The 23,059-nt window shown below is 37.0% G+C and overlaps 2 protein-coding genes across 2 annotated transcripts in view; both read left to right on the top strand.

The window, feature by feature from the left end:
• LOC128547028 (uncharacterized) overlaps positions 1-23,059 on the top strand; it is a 176,639-nt gene that overhangs the window by 118,442 nt on the left and 35,138 nt on the right. The gene's annotated exons all lie outside the window — the stretch shown is intronic.
• LOC123532733 (uncharacterized) lies at positions 205-21,439 on the top strand. The gene is made up of 4 exons (XM_045314295.2): positions 205-407; positions 6,059-6,477; positions 16,775-16,943; positions 19,505-21,439. The coding sequence occupies exons 1-4, from the start codon at positions 242-244 to the stop codon at positions 21,145-21,147; spliced, it is 2,397 nt and encodes a 798-aa protein (XP_045170230.2). The 5' UTR covers positions 205-241; the 3' UTR covers positions 21,148-21,439.

Below are 23,059 nucleotides of genomic sequence, written 5' to 3'. Positions count from 1 at the left end.
TGTTACTGAATAAAGTGTTCGCGCAAAACATATATATCGTTGTAGCTTTTCTTCAGTTAGTCTGTACATGCAGACAATTTGATTTCAGAGTTCAAACCGAAGAAGAAATTACCACAGAGTATGTCTGACACTAAGCCTTTTCGTTCTTCTGTTGGTATTACAAATACCGTTTCGTAACACGTACTTTCTTTTCTGAACAGATTATATCAGCGTGGCTGCAGTTGTGAGTAGGCCTACAATTATGGAGGAAACGGGTTTAGAAGCTTCGAAGAAAGCTAAAAAAGCGGATTCATCTCATGCTGCCTCAGATGGTGGTGTGCAATTTTATCAACAACCTCTTAAAAATCTACGTGCAGACAGTGAACTAGAAAAGAATGTGGCCAATATAGAAAAGCATATTGACGAAGGTATGCTTATTGTCCTTTATTTACGTTTAATATGGCGTTGTTTTCTTCTTCTACGCTTGGGATATTTCTTCGTTTCTGTTGTCTCTCGGTATAATCGCAAAAAATATTTCCAGCAGAATATTTACCCTGCAAAACTTTAAACCGCAAACAAATTTGCTTTTTTTTCACCAGCGTTCAGGGATATAAATAAACAAAAGCCCAGTAGCCCATGGCCCGTAGATTTTGGGCCTAAATTGTTAGAGAAAATGCCAATATACCTAATGTAAAACATTTATTTTTGACAGCCTGGCCTCCTAAATAAAAATAGCTAGTTTATATTCTTGCCGTTGTTTCACGCTTTATTGACCGGGGTAATCCGAAGTTAACGATTGAAGGTCTCCTAATTATTGGAAATTACAATGTACATATTCTCCGTATTTTCTATTTTTGTACTAAGTATCATGAAAAAATCTCCTGTACCTTTAAAGTTATTAAAGGTTTCTCTTTTCATATTTTAACCCGACTAAAGAAGGTATATGGAGAGCTATCCTACTCGCCCTTGCGTCAGCGTCTGCGTCCGCATCACCTTGAAACTTGTCTTTATAGCTCACCTGAGCACAAAGTGCTCATAGTGAGGTATTGTGATCACGCTGTGTCCGTCGTGCGTTCGTGCGTCCGTCCGTCAACTCGTCCGTCCGTCGTCAATAATTGTGTTTAAACGACCTCTCCTCTAAAACCACTGAATGTATTTTGAAGAAACTTGGCCATGATGTTTCTTGTGTTGTCCTCTACCAAAGTTGTTCAAACAGTAGGGGCTGCCGGAGCTGAAGATAGAAAACACTTCAAACGACATCTCCTTCTAAACCGATGGTCCGATTTTTAAATATTTTCAAACAAATGGTCCTTATGACACCCTCTACCAAGATTGTTCAAATTATTCCGATTCGTCAAAAAACATGGCCGCCAGGAGGTGTGGTCACATTTCCCTATATGTATATATTGGAAACTTTAAAAATCTTCTTGTGTGAAACTGCTAGCCCGATTTTAAAATAAGTTAACAAAAGTGGTCAGTGTGTGACCATCTACCAAGATTGTTCAAATTATTCGGATTCGATAAAGATCCTGCTTTAAGCAGAGAAGTTCAGGTCTTTTCAAGACCATCCCATGAAAGCCAAGTTGGATGGCTACACCGAAAATCGGCTCAAACGTAGCAGCTTCGTTCACGAGGCAAAGAAACTCAATCTAGAGTTCATAACTGAGCTGAACATACCAACGTCTCCACTAGGTAGTGAAAACATTATAAACCCACTAGCGAATGATCTGTCCTCAGTGACTATGAGACTTGCTGTTCCTTGTCTTGACCGCGGGAATCAAGAGGATGACGGTATAGGTATTCGGAAGAGCCTCACACTTGTAATGATCAATGAAGACTATCCTCCGTAAACATGGACTCATGTCTATACAGATGGATCAGCCACACGCGCCATCAAAGATGGAGAAGCAGGACTTTTCATTCAATACCTATCTGGCAAGAGAGAAACAATACATGCAACCACAGGAAAACAGTGCAGCAATTACAAGGCAGAGACCGAAGCAGTCATGAAGGCCGTCTCAATGGTTGAAGACTCGGCAGAAGAGAGCTCCTCAGTCGTCTTTCTCACAAATCAACAATAAAGCTCCACAGCTAGCCAGGAGAATGTAGAGCCTAAGTATAACCTGCAAAGTAGCACTTCAGTGGATTTCATCCCATTGTGGACTTGCAGGCAATGAAGAGGCAGACCAGCTGGCTAAGCTAGGAGTTCAGTCAGAACAATCAACAAAACCTGTGAGTTACAAGGAGAAAGTCACCATCATCAAAGCACTAACAAGACTAAGGATAGAGGAAGATGCTTTTCATCTCCTTGATCGGTCACAACAAGTGATGCTGGTCAGGCTTCGCTCAGGGCACAACAAGCTCGATGCTCACATGTACAAGAAATACAGACTGGTACCATCGCCAACTTGTCCGTGTGGTGAGGAAGATCAGACTGCGGAGCATATACTTCAGAGATGTAAAAGGCATGACCAGGAGCGAGCTGCGACTTGGCCGATAGATACCTCAATCCACCAGAAACTGTATTGAGGTATTGAGGATCTGCGGCAAATCACAAGTTTCATCAAGGCTACTGGTCTGACGTGTAGTTGCGAACGAAGAAGAAGAAGTCAAAAAACATGGCGGCCAGGGGGCATGGTCACTTGTCCCTATATGTATATGGTAGAAACTTTAAAAGTCTTCTTGATTGAAATTGCTGGCCCGATTTTAAAATAATTTTACAAAAATTGACCTTGTGTGACCCTCTACCAAGATTGTTCAAATTATTTTGATTCGTCAAAAACATAGGCGTCAGAGGGCGCGGTTACTTTTCCATATGTATATAGTGGAAACATTAAAAATCTTCTTCTGTGAACTGCTGGCCCGATTTTGAAGGAAATTTGCAAAAAATGGTCCATGTGTGACCCTTTACCAAGGTTGTTCAAATTATTCCGATTCGTCAAAAAAAAAACATGGCTGCCAGGGGCGTGGTCACTTTTCCCTATATGTATATAGTAGAATGGATTTTGATGAAACTTTACACAAATGATCTATGGGTAGCTCTCTTTTAAAGTTGTTCGAATGGTTCTGGTTCATTGAACATATTGGTCGTTTTGGTTAGAAATATTTTTTTTCAGCTATCAGACTTTAAAAATATTTCTCTTTAGAGCTTTGATATTTGGCGTGTGATATAAGGGTGTGACTCTCTTCCATAATTGTTCAAATTATTGCCCTAAGATAAAAAATGTCCATGCCCCTGTGTGTGACATAATGTAGGCTTATATATGAGAAACTTTAAATTATCTTCTTCTCTGAAGCAATAGTAGGTAGAGTCTTGATATTTGGCATGTGATATTAGAGTGGTACTGTCTACCATAATTGTTCAAATTATTGACCTAAGTACAAAAATGTGTGTGACATGTATATAATATACTTTTATCAGGCTAAAATAGAAGAAACCTAACTTTGTACTTGTACGAGTATGTTACACAAACACACTTGAAGCCTTGTACACAGGTGAGCACTTAAGGGTCAATGACCCTCTTGTTTATTTTATTTTTTCAAATAATAGGGCTTTCATCAGCGTTGGCGTCCGCTTCGGAGTCCGCGTCGCAAAAGGTTACAGTTTTGCATGTAAGCAGGTTTCTCAGAAACCACATGGCCAAATGCTTTAAAACTTTCCACATGTATTTGGCATCTTAAGGTGTTTTCCCAAGACAAGTTTCATAACTCTTGCTTTTATTTTGACAAAAATATGCTACTTTTTATGCATCCAAAGTAAGGAATATTAAAATCGCACTTTCCGTCCGAGAGTCCGTGCGTACGTCCGTATAAATTCTTGTCTGGGCTGTAACTCTACCATCCTTTGAGGGATTTTGAAATAACTAAGCATTAATGTTCACCAAACTGAGACAACATGTCATGCGCAAGACCCGGACCCCCTAGCTCCAAGGTCAAGGTCGCACGTAGGAGTAAGATTTTAACAGGGTCTGCTTTTTTGTTCCCCGATCAATAACTTTGGCATTCATCAAGGGATTTTAAAATTACTTGGCACAAATGTTCCCTGTAGTGAATGTGTCATGCGCAAGACCCAGACCCCTAGCTCCTAGGCCAAGGTCACCTATGGAGAACTTATATTTTTCGTCTAGTTACTAAAAGCGTTACTTTTTCTTTTCAGATCACTTCTCACTGACAGTGATATCCGATTCAATCGAAGCGTAGGGTACGTCATTAACATTGACGTGTACATGCGCATGTCGTCAGGGCTTCCCTGCCCGATTAGTATTGTTTGAGTTATGCCCCTCTATAGCTCACATGAGTGAGCTAATATTATAGGTCGATGATCCTCCGTCCATCGTACGTCGTCCACGATTTACATACACATCTTTGAAACTGTACATCAGATTACAAAAAACTTGGCCTGTAGCGTCCCGGGCAAGATCCTCTCTCCATTAGTTCAACTTAGGGCATGTGATCACTTTTAGAGGCTACTAGAGCTAAAATACTTTTTAAACGACGTTTCCTCATGAACATTTTTTGATAAGCTCTGTAGCAGCACTATAAGTTCCTCTCCCAGATATGCTGCCTTCGTCTCATGAACCCCTTCATGGATCTTCATCAAACTGAGTCTGTACGGTGTAGCATTATTGTAAGGTTCTCTCTCCAGGTTGTTCAAACTAGAGCACAGTGCCAAAAGACCTTAAAACCTAGAACTAACTTCTTCTGATAAACCGCTTGATGGATCTTCGTAAAAGTTGGTATGTGATACAGTGGCAGCTAGACCTTAACATAATTATTAGTTTCTCTCCCTAGTGTGTTCAAAAAGAGGCAATTGACTCATTTTAGGAGCCACTAGTGCTAAACATTTAAACGCCTTTTTCATGAATCACCAGATGGATTTTCATCAAACTTAGCCTGTAGCATTCATGTTAGGTCTTGTAAACATTTTGGTCAAATGGAGGCGCATAGATCCATTTAGAAGCCGCTAGAGTTAAAAAGAAATAACTTTAAGCAACTTCTTCTTGTAAACCATTTGATATATCATCATCAAACTTGCTCTGTATCATCATAAGGTCTTCTCCAGATTTAGTTGAAGTGAGGCGCTTGGCCCCATCTAGGGGCTTCTGGGGCAAGAAAAAGTAGAAATACTTTTATATGACTTTTTCTCATGAACTGCGTGATGGATCGTCAGCAAACATTGTCTATAGCATCATTATTGACATTTGAGCGCCTGGCCTCTTTTAAGGACCGTTTGAGCTAAAAATAAAAATACTTTTCAATAATTTCTAATCATTACCTGCTTGATGTTTTTTTTATTAAACATGATCTATAGCAGTGTTGTGAGGTTTACTCTAAAAAATTTTCAAATAGGGTCATCCGGCCCCTTTAAGAGGCAGCTAATGCTTTAAGAATAGAAATTCCTTTAAAATACTTCTTCTCTTGAACGGATTGATGGATCTTCGCCAAAGTTTGTCAGTGCCATAATTGTAAGATCCCCTTCCAAAATTCATCAGATGGGGACATTTGTCCCCTTTAAAGGACCATTAGAGCGGCTGGCTTACGGAAGGTCGGTGGTTCTACCCAGGTGCCCTCTCGTGATGAAATAATGCACGGAGTGGCACCTGGGGTCTTCCTCCACCATCAAATCTGTTAAGTCGCCATATGACCTAAATTTGTGTCGGTGCGACGTTAAACCCAACAATATATATGTGAGATATTAAAGAAAAAACATCAACGAAATGCCTTTCAAACACACTGGATTCCGGTAGGATACAAGAAAATAAAGATAAAATTATAGAGTATGAGAAAATATATGTTCAAACAGTGTCAAAAGTTTAATTATCAACCCGAGCACTTTCGGCTTTTTAAATAAGCCTTTTTCAAGGGTAGCATAAATCAAAACAATACAATGACGGCGTAAATACCGCCTGTATCAGTTCGATATATAAATGTTAAATGAACATATATAGGAATTTATAGTCTTAAGTATTTCGCGACGGAGGAACCAACGGACAGACAATAGTGACAAAATAATTCCAATATTATCCTCGAAAATGGATCGATAAGAGTAAATTTATATGCTATCTTTTGTTTTTATTAGTTTCAGCCCCTACTTTACAAGACGACCAAATGCGATGGCTAGTGATTGGGATATGTTTACACAGTATTATATCGCCTGCTCTGAGAAAATGTATTCCAAAAGCCATGCAGAGTCTCTATACCAGCTTAAAGCAGCTTTCCAACATTGAAAAACAGACCTTTCGAACGCATCTAAAGAGATACGCTCCCACAAACAAAACACTGAACTATACAGCAATCAACTGCAATCTTCGACATAAAGGCTGTGAACAGTTTTATGACTACAATGTGCACGATGAAGTGGAACTGTCAAAGCTGTTTTTGCCTACTTATATGGCGCTATACACTGGGTTCGATGATACATGTGATTCTTCTGCTCTGCTTGGTATCATTATAAATGTTGACATATTTCCTGCTCCTTTACGTACTGCCGCAGAAGAGGTAAGCTTTCCATATAGATTATATACACTACTTTGGAGAACAACATTAATTCTTTATTACTCAGTAAAAAGGCGGAACGCATAGTTGCACATACGGAATGGGCAAGTGAAGAAAATGTAACTTTCAGATAAAAAATAAATGAAATTCCTGAGCGTTTAAACTTCTTTTATTAAGCAAGTATATTTAATGATTTTTTTAAAAGGACCAAGTGCAACACTTGGTTGCAAGACTGATCAAAGGAAATGTAACATCAAGACTTCCAATACCTGGCAGATTGCTGTAGCTGTTATAGTTAAGAATTATAGTGGCGAGGCTCATGTTCTCCATGAAGATTTGAAATGACATTTTAACTGAAATAATTCCTCCACCTCTGATTCATTTGGGGATATTGGCAGTTACTTGCCGAGTAGTCTAAATAATGAGACCTCGGGTAGACCGATTTTACATTTTGATATTTTACGTTGTCTACCTCGGAGGCGGATTTCGACAAGTCAAAAAAATATAACGATATTCAACTCTCGAGTACAATTATTTGGACTACTTGCCGAGAACAACATTTATCATTAACCGATGCACGGATCTTCATCAAGTTTGAAACTCTCCACAATTTTGTTCCAATAGGGATATTCGACCCCCTAATCTGCCACTATTATAGCTAAAACAATACCTTTAAACAACTTTTTTCTCATGAACCGCATGATATGTCTTCGTCAAACTTGATCTGACGCGTCATTTGATGTCCTTTCCCGAATTATATGAAACTGAGGCACTTGGTCGCTTGAAAGGGCCGCTATAACTAAAAATATAGATACCTTTAAATGGGTTCTTCTCATGAACTGCTTTCTTGATGGATCCTCGTGAAACTTGCTCTGTATAACATCATTGTTAGGTTTTCTCTCAGTTGTATTTAAATGATGTTACTTTGCTCCTTTTAGGTGCATCCAGTTTATACGTCACACTTCTAGGACAAATGTCATCAGGTCTCTCCCTATACGCCTTCGTAACATAACCATCCATTAATGGATTTTAATGTTACCTGGTACAGATTTTTTTCTATATATAGTTTATGTGACCTGCGCAAATCCCAGACACCTACCCTACAGGTCGAAATCATACTTAGAGGTCGAAGGTTAACAGAGTCGGTTTTGTGTATGTCCCATTATTCTGCGATTAATCGATGGATGTTAATGTGTTTCCAATAATGAATGGTTTCATAGGCAACAGACAGACTGAATAGTAAAGGGCACTCTTGAAGGTTAAATGTTAATTTGGTCCTATCGTAACAATTATCGTTGTCTACTCAATAACTCTGTCATCTGTTAAACGTTTATAGTATTGCTTGGCAAGAATGTTTTCCGTAATGAGACTACAAGTCATTCACAAAGCCCCAGACTTTTAGCATAAAGATTAGTTTCAAACAGAGAGGTTGCAGGTCAAAATGTTTTTTCTCTCGAAGGGGAAGCATGTATTTGTTCCGCAATTCTTGTTCTGAATATTTCTTAGCTTTCAAGTTTCAAGTTTATTTTGAAGTCAATGCCCTTATGGGCATCTGACATAAATAAAACATACAATGTAACATACAACAACATGGTATATTAAACAGGATGTCATTATTGATTGTTGTAAACAATGTACAAGGAGGATGAGAATTGTTATTAAGGTTATTGACCCGGAATCACAATTGGTAAACTATAAACCCTCTCAATAATCTACAAGCCAAAGAAGAACAAGCAAACACTCGGTTATTACCAAGTTTGATTACGGGTCCATCACCCCAAAACTAGCAAATTATCTAAAACTAGACATTATATTTTTACAAATGACTGCCAGTTTAAGTGAAGTCGAGGATGAGAAATGTTATTAAGGTAGTGGGCCCGGATTCACAGTTGGTAAACTATAAACCCTCTAAGTAATCTGCACCGAAATAATGCCGAGCCACCCAACAAGGTCAAGCAAATACTCGGTTATAACCAAGTTTGATTTCGGGTCCATCACCCCAAAACTAGCAAAATATCCAGAACTAGACATTTAAATTTATATTTTTACAAAAGACTGCCAGTTTAAGTAAAGTCGAGGATGAGAAAACTTATTCAGGTAGTGGGCCCGGAAACACAATTGGCAAACAATAAACCCACTAAATAATCTGCAACCGCTGGCTGGAAGTGGGCGAAACTTCACAGGAAGTTACTCTTCCGAAATGACCGCATATTTTCTTCAGGTTCCTGTCCGATAATTTTTACTGAGTTATTGCTCATTATCTAACTGTTCCAGTAGGATGATTTTTGGACGGATTGTCGAAGACAATTCCGCCTAGTGGAAACATAATAATACATATACTAATTTCGGCTTAATCGATTTTTTGATAACCACCACAGATTTCATGCTCCGCAGAAAGAAAATAGTTCTCAAATGGCAGCACATAGAACAACTGAAATTATCACGCTTCACTTCGCGCTTTAATTGAATGCAGACGATTAGTATAGTATAAACTCGAGAAGACGATGTGCCTGCTGATCAATAACTAAGCTCGGTCGAGACTGTGTTCTTATCGTTAGATGACGGATTTTTCTTTGAAGATTTTACATCATCGGAATGGAATTCACAAATAAATCAGCTGTACTGAAAATTCAGAATTTAAGGGAGGTAAAAGGTCGGATATTTGATATTTTTAATCACCACAAAGAAGTAAAATAGAATAATAAAATTTTGATAGATGCTTTTGATAATCAAAAGAAGTAAAAGACTTTTTTCCAATGATTTACTACTGTTTGCAGATCAAATTGCGCTTTCGCCTTTTCTTGAATCGATAGACTTGTACCTTTACGTCATAAAAGCAGCGATGCTGAAGCTATTTTTGGATCTCGTCTATACAGGTAACTCCGCCTTTCCGATACGAGTAAAAAAATACTGAATGAACTTGTTTACACATGCTGCATGACCGAGAAATGATGATTTAAATACTGTTGCAACGGGTGTTTAACCGGATTGTATCAGATGTACTAGATCGAATCTTATTTAAAATCTAAATAAATCTTGCCACAATGCACACTACATTTAGGTAGCGTGGATGCGAAAAAAGACACCCTCTTATACATTACAGGCCTTTTTTCTGCCTCTATTTCAGTACCTTTTGCTGCAGACTTTGCTTTTAAGGTATTAGGCCTATAATAGAGTATCTCCTTTTTGAAGAGTACTCAATTTCTACATAAACCTACTTTGACTGCAATTTTCAGGGGCCGTAGGTTCAAGCCCCACAGGGACCAAATATTTTTTTTTTCTTATTTTTCTTTTTTCTCAAGTAAGTTTTTACTTCTTTCAGAACTTGTTATTGATTTATTGTACAAAAGTGGAAAATATTCATTTGATAAGCGATTTTTTGCTGTTCAAAGTGAATTTACCTCTAAAATAGAAGGGGTAGAGTTAGACATCTTTAAAAATACTGAGTTACGTGCGGTAAAAGTTCTCTATTTTGCCTTTATTCTTTAGATTACATATTGTGAAAGAAACGTAGGTAGGTTTTACCTCTGTCCCACAGTTACTTTTGAATGAAGTGAGCAAAATTCAAAACAGACCCGCAGGATTCGACCTTAATTTTTCTATGTTGGACCTAGAAATCTGTCTCATTAAATCCGTTTACTTGAGTCACCCTAGAAAAAATGATAGTGACACTTTTATTTCTTAGTTTTATATTTGTTTACCAATAGTTTGATGATTCTTTCATAAAAAAATAATGGTATAATGAATTCTCTGCAAACGTTTAGGATAAAGGCCGCCACTTTGAAATTTGTCTCTACTTGAGCTTGAGGAAATACCATAAATTACATAAAATTTATAATAAAAAAAACGGCACGGTAAAAGTTTTTAAAAAATTGCAACAAAGTGCGAAGCATGGTCAACTGTAAGAATATACCAAGCAAATGCCATTTTTTAAACATTACTATTAGGGGCCTAATACCTTAAATAATGTACATCGTGTTTAGTTTTCACAATAATTATAAAACGTGACTCACTCGAGTTGGATTCGCTCATCGTTGATTGAAGGGCATAATTTTGATTCCCGGAACCGACTATGCCTCTTTTATTGAAAAAAGTCGCCAATTTCTTACGGAATATGTGAGTCTTAGTCTAACTAATTTGAAGCGATCCTAGGAAACAGTTACGAGTAGTTTTCTCCACTCGAAAGAAATTGTTATCGCTAGATTTAGGTTTAAATGCCGATTTCGTTGCGAATATGAGATAAATTCAAATAAAACTTACATGTATCAAACGGTAGTCCAAATAATTGTACTCGAGAGTTGAATATCGTTATATTTTTGACTGATGATATCACCTTTAGGTAGACAACGTAATATATCAAAATGTGAAATCGGTCTACCCGCGGTCTCATTATTTAGACTAATCAAAAGGGGGATTCAATTCCTCATTAAATGTAAAAGTTATCATAATTCCCCTTATACCTTGCGTGGATGGAAATTTCGTCGATAATAATTGTCATAACAAAAAAAAAAAACGAAAAAAAAAAAAACGCTGTTTTCATTTGAACGTAGTTGAAATTTTTAAAACATATCCATTATCACCTAATTGCACTTTACTATGCGCAAGTACGGCGATACTTCAAAAGATAGAGTAAGAGCGCGCGCTTTGTATGACGTAAAGAAAAACGTTTCACGACAAGGGTGAATGAACAATGTATTGCGGATGAGGCGGGGTCAACCTGTCAGGATTACTCCAAAAATAGCTTCAAGTTCACTGTTATTGTGACGTAAATGTGCAACTCTATCGATTTGAAAAATGTTGAAAGGGCAATTTGATCTGCAAACAGTAGTGTGATACTTGAAAATTTATTGAGAAAGGAATCGATTATATTTCCGAATAATATTACTTAGCTATCGGTAAATCTGTAAATGTTATTACTATTCTAGACTCTAGAGCAAATTCAAAATATTTCATGCTCAAATGATTTGTCTATTACAGTCTATTTTAATTTGAAATACGGTATTCAGTTATATGTGTATTCATGAAAAGTCTGATCGTCCCTGCTATAATAAGTGACCTTAAAAATGTGTTTCAGTTCTGTTCCCTGTGTTATTATAGTTTGATGTATATATGTACCCAATAGTTATTACAAAATGTATTATGTATGTGTCTACATGCACATCTGTGCAGTCTGATAATGGTAGTCTGCATTGTTCATATTTAGTCATTAAATCCACAGTGAACATTGAAATTTGGCAAGGAATTGTTACACTGTTGTAAAAACAACAGAAAAAGACATTTTCTAGTTTAACAGTCTCAACAGAAAAGGGGCATAGCTGATCTCGGACCTGACAGAATCAATACATTTTAAGACAATCCGTCCTCCAGTATTTACAATGCTGTGATTTTTACTACGTAACTACTCTTTGATTATTCAATACAGTACACTATATTTGGAGTATTCCTCAGGAACCAATCGCTGGAATTCAGCAAAGGAAGCTTTAGTCCCAAGAGAAAATGATCATATTTAATGCGTGATTTTTCTCAACAACTACTTTAAATCAAGACACTTCTTTGGAAGCTCCATTATTAAGTCCAGGAATGTGCCCAGTCAATGAATTCACATATGCAATTATCATGTTTTGAGGAGCCTCGAACATTCTTTTTCTTCAGGTCTATTACTCAATCATCCATCAAGAGATTTTAATATTTCTTGCTGCAAATATTTTCCGTACTGTGGAGACACCCAGTTCCCTAGCTCAAAAGTCAGTCATACTTGCAGACCAAAGGGTGAACAGAGATTTTTTCCTGTCCAGTCTGTACTGTAAATCGACAATCCATAAAGTGGGTTATTTTAACATTATTGATGCAATTGTTCTTCGTAAAACATTGATACGTCATGCGAAACTAAGAAACCCCTAACTTAAAGGCCAATGTAACACCTTGAGGTAAAACGTTGATATGGTATGAAAGGGGTCTGTTTCATGTGCGGTCTGTAACTCTGCCATAAATCAAAGGATTATAGTATTAATTAGCACGAATATTTCTCTAAATGAGTCAGAGACAATTTGTCATCCTGAAAACCCAGACCTCTCATTTAAAGGTTTAGGTCCAATGCCTAGGTTGCAACTGAGATAAAAGAAAAAATAGCTGAAATCCATGTCCGCTTCATATTTCCAAACCATTTCAAAGGACTTTCATAAAACTAGCATTAATGGTCGGGGTCATTAAAATGACATGCAGGGTGCATAATAACTTGAATGACAAATTTTCCTCTATCAAAAAAAAAAACGGCTTCAGGGAGTATAAATTATCTTTAGAGGTAGCTCTTGTTATATCCAGACTCTAATTTATTCATCCATTCATGTATGTCTATATACCTTGGCATAAACCTTTAATATGATAAAGTATTGCATTAACTTTTGTCTCTGTCTTACCATAATCTTAAAAAATGGAATGTTATTAAATATATTTTATGTCAAAGTTACTGTCCTTAGATGGAAACAGTTTACTTGTATGACATTCATGGAGAAAGTAAGATTTTTTTTAATTTTGGGTTACATATTCATTAATGTGTTTTATCGTGTTCGGGATTGGAAAAATTACTTCAGAAATCATTAATCTCTAGAAATTACAAGTGTGCCATTATATTTTGAGGCTGCATTCCGGAACATGCAGATACAGTAATGACATGCATGGCTCGCAGAGCATGCACGTTGTATCGCTGACAAAAAGTTTTAAACTCGTACAAAGGTGTGCTAGAACGATCTAAGACTAGAGAGCGGCAAAATGAAACAAGTTAGGCCCGTCACAACAAATTACGTTTGATTTTGATTCTACTATTGAGCAGGTTATATGTCATTTTGTTCAATTTCGACTAAATCAAGGAACATAACTCCAAAGCTACAATGGTCATCACTCTTTGACAAGATAATATGCACATTAACATTCTGACTACGTTTTTTTTTCAAAAGAACTGCTTAAGTTATCAAGTGGTCTCAATATAATTTAAGTAATTTCAGGGCTATAACTCGAGAGCGAATTGGAAAATGAGCGTTTTGTGAATTCATATACTCTTATGAGGGAAAGCTATACAATGAAATAATGTGGATGTCTGTTAATGATCGTAATATCTCCTTCAAATAAGTGAAACAAAGTTATTTTGTAGAATATACAATGTGTTGTATACATTTGCAATAAAATTAGATATAATAATTTTTATATGACATGCTTCTGCATTTTGTCGTAACTGTTGACACTGAGTCCACAAACACAGTACAACTAGTGAAACTGTATATACAAATGATGAAACATTATCAATGGTTTATAATTACAAAATCACATTAAGATCATGACATTAATACAAGTTAAAGAATAGCAAAAGTTCGTATAAGGCCACATCTATATGAATATATAATGATCATCTTGTAAAAATTTGATTGCAATATCTATTTTAGATATTGGTCATCAATGAGTAGCACCCCAAGATAAGACGAAAGGACAAAACTATTCTACCTTATTGACATTTATTTTTACTTTATTTTTTTGTTTAACACCCTAATGTGGTGATTTGATGCGCTAAACAGTCTATGTCCTCACATACAACAAACTTAGTGGTCATTGATCAAGTATTTAATGACTAAATTTAGTACTATCTTTCCTAAATCCCATGAATGTGACATACGGTCATTCGAAGCGTGAATTTGTTGCATACAATGAGAGGGTCGCAATGAAGTTTGTTTTCATATATTGTCCATGCATCGAAGGTATTACTAATAAACTTTGATAATGTGGCAGTTGACGACCTAAATCCAATCGACACTGTTTATTTTCCAGTACAGGTAAATCCAATATTTGCTTTACAATAGATCTATGACGGATTATCTTTGAACATCCCTGGGCATACTGGACTCAACTGCCACATTATCAAAGTTTATTAGTAATGGATCGCGATAATTTTATTTTAACGGTACTTGGTAAACTCCAAAAACAGGTAAAGCAGGTATATTGTCCGATAAATGGTATTAATTTGTATATTGTAGTATTCTTAACTCTAAATACGATGTGTTATATCATAACAGATTTGTAGTGTAGAGGATAGTGTGTCGGTCTTCTGTTCTTTTTATGTTTGTATGGTGTATGTTCGAGCCCTTCTTTGTGCTTTTTACTTATTCTTTTTTGCAGGTATTTTTTATATCGTCTTTTGTATTTATTTTTCTTTCATGTTTTATTCTTTATTTATTTGTTTAAGTTTATTTTTCATGTCATGACAAATATGTATACAGAAGTCCATTAAAAAGCACTGTCGGTATCTGGGTGGTAATCCTGCTCGCTAGCAGTGTCTGTAGCCACTGACCTCAATAATGACATGCTCACACGAGTCGTTGTAAATATGTTACTGATATGTCTTAAACATTTTATTAACCTTCATAATGTCTTTAACGATCGCAACTTTGGTTTTATTTTCCCTGCAAGAGTTTTTTTTTATTCATTTTGCAATGTTTATAGATTCAATGTCTATTCTAATATGAGATCCTCTGCAAAATGTCAGTAAGTACTCAGTATATGTTACCTGTATTCCTTCTCCATGTAAAAACACGAGATAAAAAAATGTACCTCGTCATGTACTCGAACCAGCACCGTAAGCTTACAAATCATACGTGTTATTCACTAGACCACGCCGCTTCTTACATTGGTTTTGTGAAATAAGATATTTGTCATATAATATGTCTACCTGATTCCCGATTTCATTGTTATGGGTTAATCCGGTATTAGTAAATAAAGGCCACTGTTATCGCGTTTTGTTAATACCGATGTTATCCTTTGGGATAAATATTGGCATGTTTCAACAACGCCACATTTCCATCCTCAGGTTTAGTAGTATGTAATCAGCGGAGCGCGATCAGGCAGAGAGTCGCCTCAATAAGGAAAGACTAATTTTAACATCAGAAGTTATTTCTAAGGTTACGAAGTTTGGTTGGTTAGCTTGTAATTACATTAGTTCGCGAGGTCACTTGTTCGGACAAGCGTGACTTACCGATTCTAAGTGTTTCTTATCAAGAGAAAGAACAATAAATAAGATAAGAGAATACGATAAGTTTCAGTAAAGACAAATCTGTGTCGTCGGTGTATTAACCCTATGTGGCAGGACTTGTGACAGGCGATCACGCAAACACTACGACATTTTGAGTAGTTACAACAGGTAGTGCTTGTTAAGGCAAAGCAAATTATGCAGATTTTCCTAATTGACAGACGGCTTTACATTGTCATACCGCAGGTTCACATTTATGTATGTGTTTATACGAATATATAGTAAAACCCTCTGAGCAAAGGTTGAACAGGTTTTGAAATAATTGTACACATAAGTTCCATAGATGATCATCAACCAAAACTACTTTCTCTACAGAAACCGCTGACCAAATTGCAAAATAATTTCATAATTTGTTTTCAATGACCTTCTATCAAAATTGTTCAACCCATCTTGATTTGTCAAAAATCTTGAATCTATTGGTCATCTTTCAAATTATTTTGACGGAACAACCAAACTGTTTCCTTTTTGAGCTGTGAAACTCAGATGAGCTGCCTAGGTTCATGATGGCCCTTCGGTAAGGTGATATATACGGAATCCTGTTCGTGCCACTTAATTTGTCGCCCCGCCAACACGCGAAAACGCGATAATTATCGCGTTGTCGCCTTGTCCGAAAACATATATACATGCGAGATTTAACAATCCTCGCGAGGTTAAGAGGGCGATAATTATCGTCTTAATTGCCGCATGTCTTTCTGAATTCTCGCGTCGTGAAATTGAAATCCAATAGACATAGTTGCGAGAATTAGTAAAACCTTGCATTGTCGCACTGTCGCTTGGGATTAAATATCCGGACAAATTGATCGATGATATTCTTCCTGGGTACTATTTATCAATACCACGGTGATGTAGTAAGAAATTATCCCCTACACCGGGCGACAATGCAACAATGCGAGGTTTTACTAATTCTCGCAACTATGTCTATTGGATTTCAATTTCACGACGCGAGAATTAAGAAAGACATGCGACAATTAAGACGATAATTATCGCCCTCTTAACCTCGCGAGGATTGTTAAATGTCGCATGTACATATGTTTTTGGACAGGGCGACAATTATCGCGTTTTCGCGTGTTGGCGAGGCGACAATTTAAGTGGCACGAACAGGATTCCGTAGATATAAGCACTCAAACCGCATATATAAAGGCATAAACTTGGTTTGATAACACATATCTAAATGACTGTATATCAGTCATATTCCTCTCGTAAGAAATTAATGTGTATATAATATTCCAGATTCGTAAAGACGTCCGTAACCCGTGGGCTCATTGCAACTTTTCGGAATGGGATATTCCAAAATTTCAGAAGTGTTTTGTTTTGATGGAACAGATGTTAAAATGCCTTAGCCTGCCTGTACAAGAAGAGACCTTGTATCTACAACAGCTTCAAACTTGGCAGGCAAACGGTAAGTAATCAGCTTAGAAACTTGGGGTAGATATTTCATATATCCAAAATCGCATATCAGTATAAAATGATTCTTTATCCGATATTTCTTTTCACAAGTAGTATATATAAGAGATACCGCTTTTGGCTAAATAACCTGGCCATTGACCCTAATTCTTTAAACTTACTTTCTTAACCTTTAACAATAATATGAGAAGCATGTGTACATAGACATTAATCTCCAAGACAGCAGCTCTCAGCCTTGCTATATGCATACTTTCAAACATTTAAAAAAAACAAAAATAGACGAAACAGAAAGCGAATATATTAGGAAGTCAAAGTTTGTTCATTCTTCTTTGGATTATTGACCGTCAATAATTAATACAATTAATCATACATCTTTACGCCACATTGTAGCATTTTTATGAAAAATAAACAATAATCACATAAAATGCTTGCTTCGTCTTGATATTGTATTTTGCTACACTTTACTTCTGCTGTTCGACGTAGCATATATTTTGTAACTTCTTCGGGAGGGGAGAAACAAAAATGGACCCTAAATACCAACTATTAACTTAACACACAACTTTTAACATATGATTTCCAGTCCAAGGAGTGTCATCTTAATTTGTTAATCCACACTCACGTTTGTAATCGGGCTTTTGCTGGTAAACTGTTTCCCTAAAATTAACAGTTTTTAACTATTTAATCCATTGTTCAGTTTCTATATAATAAGAGATTGGTTTATTTTCAAATTTATTCTTTTTTAAACAGGAAACCGATTTTATTAAGTATATCACCAAAATAGGGGGTTCCTAAATACTCATTAATTTAGAAGAATAAAATTAAAAAATAAAATTAAGAAACAGAAGAATATTTACAACTAATATGGTACGAGATCTAACCAAAATTTGTAGTCCCGTTTGGCGCCATATAACCTATACTGTGTTTGTGCGCCGTAAAACCAAAATAAATAAATAAATAAATAAGATCCAACCAACAAGACAAACTATTTCGCGCGCATTCTGCAACCTATTTAAAATCTTGCACGCATGCTTGCATTTGGAACACTAGCGATCTTAATTGCGACCTTGCAAGTTTGCACTTTCATAACAAAATTGCAAGCTTGCACAATCTTGCGATCTTACACAAACATTACAAGATTGCAAGATTGCGTAATCTTGCTAGCTTACTCACATTTATATGTGTGTAGACAAAAAGACACTTGCAAGTCTCTCGCAACCTTATGATCGCGCAAGCTTGCAACTTTGCATTTCAAGGACTATTTGCGTCAACCTTATTTAGGTTTGTGTGACAGTTTATATTAATAACATGAGAGTCTAAAAAATATATATGTACTTTAATTTGACAAACTACACAGTTTATAAAACTGTCTCGCTTTCAATGAAACAATATTTGTAGCGATGTAGATAAAGAATTAAAAATCGGGACAATATTTTTTAAAACAACGTATTCTGACTGAAAAAAAAATCAATAATTGGTTAGATTATCACCTCCCTTTTAGATGTTTCAGTTTTAAAAAGGTTACAGGATCGCAAGCTAGTCGCAGTCTAGTAGCAATCTTAAATAGTATTAAGATCGCAGGATGCCCGCTGCAAGCTTGCGAAGCTAGACTTCTCCGCAAACTTAATTTCTGTGCGAGCATCTGCAAGCATTTTATCACATGACTGCAGTTTTTTAAGATTGCAGTAAGCTTGCACAACTTTCAGATCCCTAGCTTAAATTTGGAGGTCAACTGTTAACATGGTATAAACAAGATCTGTTTCGTGTCCGCTCCAGAACTTTGTCATCCATAAAGGGGTTATGTATACAATATTACTTGGCTTAAATATTCCCCGTAAAGATGCACCCTACTATTTTGACAAAGGAATATTTTTTCTTTCAAAATTTAGACACAGAAACGCACTGTTTCATACCTGTAATTCAAAATTTTCCCCCTGACCTCCAATCATGACGGGAGTAGCCCATCCATTAACTCAAACTTTAGACCTAAAAATGCACCACAGGCCACCATTACTTGCCTGTATTTCAAAACTTTTCAGGGGGAGAGCCCCTTGATCCCCCTTAAATGAGGGGAGTACAACCATCAGTAAATGCACCAGAGGCCACCATTTCATACCTGTATTTCAAAAAAAAAATCCAAGGGGAGACCCCCCTAACACAGGCAAAGGTACCCCTCCAATACCTACCCGCTCTCAGTGCTCACTATGCACCTTGGCTGTGACATCTTCGGTCTAGACTGGTGACCCCCTAGTCAAAAATTTCTGGGTCTGGGCCTGATGTAGGTGTAGTATTAACGGCTATTTAGGTAATCATTGCATGTTATTTTATAACCTCCTATCTTTCCTACTTTTTTGTCCGCAAACCTCCTGTTTTTCCTACTTTTTGTGTAGGGACCTCCTACTTTTCTCCTACTTTTTTGCAAGGCCATGCTGGAAGGCCTGTACTTGTTTCTTGATGTTTCATGACGTGCTTAAAAAAGCGGTATTTTGTGCATCCTTTCGTAACCTGTGGGCTTAATAAAATATATTTCACAGCAACAATTATTTTTTGTCATTTCAGCCTTACATGTTCTACATGGCACACTTGGTTTCGAATTCTTAAGAACTTTAAGTACGGAAACATCTCTACTGGCCCGGTATTGTCGTTCGTCAAATGCAGTGTCAGACCTTAATTTCAGAGATATTCATGATGCGCTAAAACACATTAATTGCATATTAGGGCCTTTGAAAGAAAGGGTTCACGGATTAGAAACAGAAAACAAAGATATAAAAAGAGAACAATCAACATACAAAGATACGATAAACAATATTACTGCAGAACTTGAAAATGCAAAACAAAAACTTGATAACTTGACCTCTACAAACCGAGAATCGAGCAGAGAGGTACGCCTCTTCAATCCTCCGAGTAGAATAAAACACTTTGTCGGACACGAAACCGAACTCCAACTATTAAAACATAAATTCATTGAAAATGACAGGAGCATATGCACATTAGCGATATGTGGCCTTGGTGGGATAGGAAAAACATCTCTAGCCAGTGAATTTTGCTACCAGTATCGCGAACAGTATCCTGGTGGCGTATTCTGGATTGCAGCCGAGGATAACGTCTCTCTACTGGAATCTTTCCATCGGTTATCTGCACGAATTGGCGTTGGCGATGCCAATTTGACTGATATAATGACAAGCATTTTGTACTGGTTGTCCTCGAGGTCGCAGAAATGGCTGTTAGTCATTGATAATTTAGACAGCGAGGATTTAGACTCGACCATGTCAGAGCTGCTGTTTGGGGACTGGAAACATGACATTTGTGGAAATATTCTTATCACTACTAGGAGAGAGGGAATCAGTGCTGAGGAAGTACTAAAGGTAGATTCTTATATTAGTCTACGGCAACTTTCAGTAAGGGAGTCTGTACGTTACATGAAAGAACGCACAGGTTACAGTACTGATGATTCAGAACATGATGATAAAATTAAATCACTTGTCAATGAACTACATGGATTGCCACTTGCTTTGGAACAGGCCGCTGCACACATCAAAGTATTGCAGTGTTCTTTCCAAGAATACGTGGAAGGCTATAAAACAAAACGTTTGAAAATGCTAAAAGCAATGGAAAAATGTGCACCATATAACACCTCGGCTGAACGACTAGCAGTTCAAACAACCTGGAATATGAATTTCAAATACATAGCTGACTCTTCCAAGGCAGAAGGAGTAGATGCTGTTACTGTTATGGAGATGTTCGCATTACTTCCACACTCAGAAATAATACCAGAGATACATCAATTTCTATCATCATTTGAATCTAGTAAGCTTAAATATAGACAAGAAATAGAGATTTTGGCAAGATTTTCCATTGTTAATAGGGATCACACAGAGACTCTTCAAATGCATCGACTTGTGAAGCAGGCAATAGAAGAAAATATGAGTGAAGACAGAAAGCTTGGTCACCTAAAGCTGATGAATAGACAATTAATCCCGAAACTCGAAGGACAAAGTTTAAGCGAACCTTTAAGTAGCTCAAAAGTTGTGGTCCATGACTTGAACATCGAAATCGCAAATGAGAAGAGAATGCTAGCATACATTAACGGTAGACTGGTCAGGAGGTATGAACTGAAAAAGAAATATGAACTATTGTTAAACAAAGATTTGAACATGAACAACTACAAAATACGCTTCAAGATAAATGGTGTGCTCCATTAATAGTTGTAACATACCGCTTTATTTTGATGGCTTCAAGCAAATCATGAGGAGACGACCGTCAGAGAATCCACTGTGAGGGACAGGGTGTTGGCCTCACTAATATTTAGATCGCCATGATGAAAGTATGTTAAGCCACTGGATATACCCTCGTCGTTGGAACTATGTAAACGATTCTAAGCAAACTCCATACTATTTTATTTCTTATCAGAACTGCATAAAACAGTTAAACAGTTGTTTTTTTTATTGCTTGCAATTGTCAGCCAACTGGTACTAAAAGTTTCAACGAAATACGTCTAAGAATGTCAAACATGTACCTAAATTCCCTACATAGGTAAATATAACTTCATATCATTTTCTACATGTATTTGAATCTTAGTATATGTTTTAATCCAGCTTCGGGAATTATAGGATTGCGCTTTTCCGTCTGCCTTTCATTCCGTCCCTCTTGTCCCTCCATGTCTGTCCGTCAACATTCTCGTGTACGGTCCATAACTCTGTCATCCATCAGGGGTTTTCAATAGTACTTGGCACAAATATTCCCATTAATGAGACAACGTATCCTACGCAAAAGCTGGATCCCTAACTCAAAGGTCAGTGTCACTCGGGGAAGTCAAAGGGCGTTTTTCCTGTTCGGACTGTAACTCAAGCGTCCATCAAAGGATTTTCCCAGCTTGTTTGTGTGTGCGTGGGTGTGTATGTGTGTGTGTGTGTGTGTGTGTGTGTGTGTCTTGGGCGGCGCCCCACAAAGTTGTTTTTCTTACTTGTGTGTATGTTAGTTATGTGTGTGTGTGTGTGTGTGTGTGTTTCGTATGTGGATGTCTGCGCTGCTGTGGTTTACGTTGTAGGGTTATTGCGTTTAAGGAATGCAGCTTTCCCTTTTGAATATTCATCCTTGCTCTACTTTCCCCCAACACCCGTCCCTTTTATCTACCCCTCCCCCCTCCCAACTTCTGTATTTTGCATATAATTAAAATGTACTTGTTAGGTTTTTGAAGCAACCCGTCTACAATATTTTTCCATTACAGCATCTATTTGTTGTGGGCCTACTTTGCGATGCCATCGCTCTATGGTTGTGTTTGGGTGCTCTGTGCTTCCTGGAAATCTACCCTTACCTTTTATCTTATACTATATTTAGCACCAAAATAAGACGATGTGCCATGCTGAACTTTCAGACCCCTATATTAAAGGTCAAGATCACAATTGGAGGCCAAAGGTTATTATGGTATTAATATGGTCTGTTTTTACCCGGCCCAGAACTATACCATCCATTGAGGGATTGCCACATTATTTGGCACAAATGTTCCCCGTAATCAGACTACGCGTAACACCTATAGTCTGTCCCACCTAATTTTGGACCTCCGATAATTTATTTATACTGCATGTAAAATTCTCAAAAAAAAGCATCGTTAATACCAGAAGGTTAATATCTCTAGGCACCTTTTTTATTTTTTTGAAAAATCTAAAATGAAGTTAAAAATCAAGATTTTAGGTTCTTTCCATAGACTTGCGTTGTAAAATGACGTGACGTCCATTCTAAGATGGCGGCGTCCATACAAACGTCATTTGGGGGTTTGCTCACAGTCCGCGACGTCTGTTATACATGTATTTATTGTTGAGAGACATGGAAAATTAAAACAAACTTTGTCCAAAACTTGTACGGAAGGCCCTGAATTAACATTTTACTTCAAATTGGGCAGTTATTTCCGTTTCAGGTTTTCAGCTTTTTTTTCTGAAAATGTGTTTGTACTTACTCGTTAGCATTGACGTAAAATAAATACATGTCTCAAGTTAAGAGCGCATCATTGTTTCAGCCATATATATCATAATAGAGGTGGGGACAGCAGAGATGCGCGCAACACGTTTAACTCATTTTCATTATGGGTTACTGTTGTTTACAATCGTATCAAAGCTT

Source organism: Mercenaria mercenaria, chromosome 11, assembly GCF_021730395.1.
Source record: "Mercenaria mercenaria strain notata chromosome 11, MADL_Memer_1, whole genome shotgun sequence".
Taxonomy (NCBI): Eukaryota; Metazoa; Mollusca; class Bivalvia; order Venerida; family Veneridae; genus Mercenaria; species Mercenaria mercenaria.
Note: the sequence above shows the minus strand (reverse complement) of the source record. Positions and strands in the feature narration are given on the sequence as shown.